This window comes from Vanellus vanellus, assembly GCF_965231255.1.
Source record: "Vanellus vanellus genome assembly, chromosome: 1".
NCBI lineage: Eukaryota > Metazoa > Chordata > Aves > Charadriiformes > Charadriidae > Vanellus > Vanellus vanellus.
Genome location: NC_138905.1, coordinates 148,708,015 through 148,714,014, shown reverse-complemented (window position 1 = coordinate 148,714,014; position 6,000 = coordinate 148,708,015). Strand labels below are relative to the sequence as shown.

The 6,000-nt window shown below is 40.9% G+C and overlaps 1 protein-coding gene across 1 annotated transcript in view; it reads left to right on the top strand.

The window, feature by feature from the left end:
* Positions 1-359: 359 nt before the first annotated feature.
* VWA3B (von Willebrand factor A domain containing 3B) overlaps positions 360-6,000 on the top strand; it is a gene marked incomplete at its 5' end in the record, with an annotated part of 71,615 nt that continues 65,974 nt past the window's right edge. The window contains 4 exon segments of the mRNA XM_082497570.1: positions 360-380; positions 384-402; positions 2,027-2,245; positions 4,156-4,250. Of these exon segments, the coding sequence (XP_082353696.1) occupies positions 360-380; positions 384-402; positions 2,027-2,245; positions 4,156-4,250 (354 nt within the window).

Below are 6,000 nucleotides of genomic sequence, written 5' to 3'. Positions count from 1 at the left end.
ATATCTGTGTGGAAACTTCTACATTGGCTCTTTTTTACGATAATTTAGAGGGAAGGAAGGGAAAACACATTACCAGTTTCCCACTATCCCATTTCTGCGTATGGGGCTCCCTGTCAAATCTTACTTCAGCCTTTCTTGACATGGGGAATAGCTATCCTTTTTCATTTATAATATTGTTTTCCTTGAAGAAATCTTGATCTTAACCTTCTGCAATTTATTATTACCTGGGTCTATGATCTCCAGTTCATATTGACATGTGCATGGGAATATTTATTTAAAAAAAAAACCAAACAAACAACATCATAATTCCTCAGGCTTTTAAGAAGAAATCAAAGATGAGCTGCCAGTTGAGATCTCTCATGACTGGCAATCCATCTAAGTGACTTGCCTGGATTGACTTGAGTATTTCAGGACTATTTTTGCATAGATTCCATGTTTTCCTGGATAACTCCCAGTGTTGTTTGCAGCATTGAGGTGTGCATGCTGCTACCTGTGTTACAAGCCATTCTGAAGCTGTGCCACTCTCACCTGTGCTGTACATGAGGTGCTGTGCTGGCCTTCCTGCGTTTTTGGAGGAGGAAACTGGGAATGACTGTTCAAGTGTCTATAAACAGTGCCCGACTATATACAAAGCTCAGACAGCTGCAAACCTTCACCTGTCTCTCTCAAGAGTTAACATCTGTCACTGGTGCTTCTGTATTGATCTGAGGAGGAGAGCTGGTAAAATTCTAACCCCTACAGGCATGCAAGCCCAGCGCCCTGCTTGTAGGGCTGATGACTGTGAAAGAGCTGGTGCCAGTCTGCACCATGTAGAAGGCTACTGTCACTGAGAGATGATTTCTGAAGATACAGTCTCATTTCCTTTATGTATTATCAACTGAGGAACAGTCTATCTAATGAACCTTTATAACCAGGTCAGTTGTTGTAACATTTGACCTTGGCAGACAGTTTTGATCATATTCCATACTAGACTGAATGTTATTTTCAGTCGTTAAAGATAGAAGTACCCTTCTTTGTATTTTGGACCAGTTTGATCCATTTACAGCCATGTTACAGTATGTGGGCAGTGGGGCACTGGGATATTCCAGCTAATGTTGATGCTGGAGAAAATGGACAGAAATATCAAAAGTCCACAGAAAATAAACTTAGGTACAACAAGGCTATTTAATCAACTAGAGCCAACTTAGCTCATGCAAAGTATTTGGGGAATAAACAGGAAATACTGAAGTCCTCCTAGAACCTCTGTGCTGAGGAACAGAGGCATTACTGTTGTCATCGCTTCCATTTCTGCCTCAACCGCTCTAGGGTCTGGGCTATTTCTGCAGCCATTTTCAAAAGTGGAGCTAGCCCAGCAAACTATACATTGGTGCTGAGATATGTTCATTGTTCTGTAGAACTTAAAATTAAACTGGATCTTCATATCCATGATTTCCTTTGCATGCACATGATCCATCACAGCCTGGAGCAGATACTTCCAGAACCATCATTTACACTTGAGGTAAATGATGTGAGGAGAGAGAGCTTCACGAGCCTTTCAAAATAGTCAGGATCTGCTGCTAGTGCTGCTATTACTTATGGTAGGAGTTTAACATATAATAGTTAAGAAATCCTTGTTTATTGCATAATGCTTCTAATGTGTATGTCGTGATGGTCTGACAATCTTTGAATGCCTGTTATGAGTTCTGATTCCCAAGATTTAGGAGAGCTATCTTAGGAGATGGAAGAATTGTCATTTGGCAAACTTGGCAAGCTTTCAGGGCTTGGATTTCAACATACAAGAGACATTTTCTTTAATAAATTGAAGGTAAATGTATATGGATTAATAAAAAGACATAACAGCAATTAGATGTATAGGACAGAGCAGCTTTCCAGATTAACAACATTGTTCAGTGTAACAAAAGAAAATAAGAGGCAAGTTGTATGTTTACAGAGTGCCATGGAATACAGGTAAAGAAAGGAGACAATTCAAGTGAATCATTTGGTTAAAGTGTAAGTGTTGTGTCTCCCTCATTTCTCTTTACAACAGGTGCCTTTGATTCAAAGCACACACAAGATCCCAAAGATTCCGACGAGGTGCACAAGAAGAAATCAAAAGAGAAGGAAAGGAGACTGGCAGTCAGTCAGTGGGACATGGATGTACAGCCTCTCGTTTCATCTTCTAAATGGCTTCAACTTCATGGGCTCAAAAGAAACAAATTGTCCCTATCCCAGATTTTGTCACAGATTGGATTCCTGCACAGGAAAGGTATAAGACAAATCAATAACAGAATAATAAAAAAACCCCAAACTTTGAATGGTCTATAGGGTCATGCTCATTTTGCACCCCAGTGTACATAGAGGAGATTTTCACATTGTCTCTTATCTTATGATAATGGCAGAAAGGGAAACTGTATCCATATTTGCTGACATTGCCAGTTCAGACAACTGAGGAACTACAACTCCTTTTGATCTGAGAAGGATTCAGGATCTGAGAAGGGCTTTCCTTACTCAACTGTACTGTTGCTTTACCCTATGCTCCAGTTCAAATCCTCTCCAATTTAGCTGTAGCTGGGAAATAACTTCTGCTGCTAAGGCTGTTAGTCTTTTTCCTGCAAATAAAACACCATAAGATCCCTGTCCATTTTTAGATGGCAAATATAATGTATGCCATGCCACAATCTGTGATCTACTAGTTGATCATCAGGGCCAGCCAACCAGCTTGGGGATAGTTTATTATTTCCAGGGATCCAGCTTTAAGGAAGCAGTTAAATTTGATTAGAATTCAGGCTTCTTTTTTGTGCAAAGTCAGACTACAGAAAAATGTTCCTTTGCTGTTATCTGACAGCTGGAGGGGAAGATCTTGCTAATAATTATTGATCACTGCCATAATAGTGCTTTGCAGAGCATGGTAAAGTGTTCTTTTCTTTGAAGAGCTTGCCACCTGAGAAGTAGGAATTGTAATGTATTGCAATTGTTCTAGGTTGCGTAATTTAAGATTTTGGCTGGCTTGCGTCCATGGGCCACTCAAACATCAACAGAGCAGATCGTGAAATCCTGTATGCTGTAGATGAAGAAGATGTTAAGCAGGGTTAATGTTGTTACAGTGTCATTTTAGGAGCAGAATGTACTAGCTTAGCAGGGCAGCATGCTGTGGAGAATAGCTGCTTTGTGACGTGAAATATTCCCACCCCTAATGTTTTCCTATCAGTGGAGGTCCTGTAGAAGATTTCTAGCTACTGAAAGAGCAGAGTGCAACCTTTTCCTTAGTTGCACCCACTTCTGCACCCATTTAGTTGTGTAAGAGAACAGCATTATCTGTACCAGATTTTGTATTTTGTTTGATGGACAAATATTTGCAAGTCCTGTCGTGAGGTAAATGGATAATACAGAAGTTTAATTGCCTAAACCTTTCATTTATTAGAGTCCTGTATAGCTGTTTGGCCTATAAATAATTAAATGTGGGTTTTTCCCCCACTTCTGACTAAACTGCAGCAAGAGCTGGGCTGCTCCATGGGGGGAAAATGAGCCAGGAGCCAAAGGGGACTGCAGCCCTGGCAGCGCCTTCACTGATCAGGATGCAGTCCTGCAGCATCCAAGCACTGCAAGCAGAGCAGTGTGCTGCTCAAAGTGTCCACAGACAGTCCCAGACAAGATGAGGTGATGAACCAGTTCTAGGGTCCAGCCAGGGGGCACAGCCAGGAGCAGCGGGAGATGGAGACAGAGACAAGTCTGGAGACAAGGCCACAATATAAGTCTAAGAGCCACATCCAGGAAAAAGAATTGGAGACAAGGCTGTAATATAGAGCTGAGAGGTCTATCCAGGAGAGAGGTCCACTAGCAGACCTTGAGACAGGTACAGCTACAACACAGCTAGAGGAAAGACTGGGTGCCCAGGCTTGAGAACCCTGTGGGTGGAAACCCCAGGTGAGGCTGATCAAGGCAATCAAGGCCTGTTAGTGCCCTCAGGGCCCCAATATAAACATAGCCAGAACAAAAATGTAAAACAAAATCATAATTAGATTTAGTGATCATAATTATAATCGTAATTAGAAAGTGAGGCATTTAGTAGAGATGCATGTGCCTCACACATGGATGTTATGCACATCAACCTGAAAAATACCTGTTTGAAGTAATCGTTATGATTAGCAACTTGATCTTTTGTAACCTTTACTGTAGATTATGTGACCACCTTGGGGAAACTTGTGGCTTCTCGATATGCGGATGGTCTGTTTCCTCAATACAAGACAGCACAAGATGGCAGTGTGTATAATGTAAGTGTGACTGACTTGCGGTAACTTCCCTGTGCACTTACAAATTATTATCGCTGTAGTGGAATGATATGACTAAAATGTCTCTCCATGGCATGAAATACTTTTATTCTTTGTATGAGAACTTTATCTTAAATCTTTTCTTTTTCTGTTTTGACAAACTGTTAGTAACAACAATCAGCGGTAGAGAAGCTAGATATCTTTTTCTTTTTTTCCTTGCAAAGTCTTATGCTCTTGCCTTGGTGCAGCATTGCAGTAAATCTTTCCAGACAAGACTGTAGTTTCTAAGCAACATTTACCCTGTCTTGAAAGAGGGAACACTTAAAAAGAGGATGCTCAGCTGAGTTAAAAAAAATAAAATTGTAGTCAATAAACCAAATTGGGATGCTGAAATAAGAAGACATAATGCGCCGTCATTGCCAATGCAAAGCACTGCTTTTCTTAGTGCCAGCAGGTCACAAAAGGCTCAGCCTACTCTATACAGACAGCTAGCTGGATCTCTGCCCAGGCTCATGTTCTAAGGAATGTCTTAGCAACAGCTGCTGGCAGCCCCATTGTTAAGAGGATGGATTCTGATTGAAGAGATACGCATGAGCAAGGAGGGGAGAGAGTTAATTCATAAAGGATTTTACAGAAGCAAACGGCTTGTCATTTTTTTCTGATAACCAGAGTCACTTCTGAAGCACAAGGCTTAAAAATGGGGAGAGAACCATTTCAGGGGCCTTTTCCCCTCATTTTTTTCCCATTAATTCCGTATGAAATATCTACATAATATATTTTAATCTTAGGACACATTGGGAGCAGTAGGAAAGTCATTTCTGGTAACATTAAGGTAGTCATGGTACTATTCAAGATCTGGTGAGATCTTATTTAGGCTGTTGTGTACAATATTATGTACAGTTCCCACAGGTTGAGAAGAAGCAATTCAAACCACAGCAGGTACCGGGAAGAGCTAGTAGGGTGAACTGCAATGGAGCGCTTATCTTATAAGAGGGTTTGGTTGATGTTGACGTATGTGAGTAAGAATGAAGAAGACTAGCAAAGGGTAGCATTATTGGTCTTGTATGCCTACAGAAAGGCAAATTACAGGCATAGGGAAACCCTAAAGTTTTCTATGCTAAAAGACATGCTAGTCCAAGAATAAGTGGGTATGAACTGCCATGAATAAATTTAGGCTGGGCAGTCAGAAGTTTTCCAGCCCTCAGAGAAATGGGAATCTGGACTGGACAGCTACAAGTGAAGGGGTGGTGCAAGAAAACTGCTTTATTTTAAGATGGATTTTCGTTGATGTAGTGCAATAGGCTTCTTTGTATGAGTCTGGCTGTCATAGGAGGAAACTGGATTTTCTAAGTGCTCCTTCGCAGGCCTACATTCCTTTGGCAGACAGCCTGAGACTCTGTATCTGGGAGGCACATTACAGGGCCCCATCTGACATTAAAGAACAGAGAAAAATACAAATGAGAGGAAGAAGTGGGCAGACTGATACACAAAATATCTTCTCCCTGAGAAATGTTCTTGTTTAAAAACATTTTTATCTCCAAGGTTTTGTACTTAGTCCCAAAAAGGTGGTTGGAGGTAGAAGGTAGCCAGTAAACTAGCTTACATGGGTCAGAGATACAGGGGGAATGTCTTTACTGGAACCCGCGGTGAATTTTTAAACCCACAAATCATTTTGCATAGTGAATGTGTATATATATATTCATAGGGAGGGTCTGCTGTTTTTCATTTTAATAGTGAATCTAGGTTTTTCTTA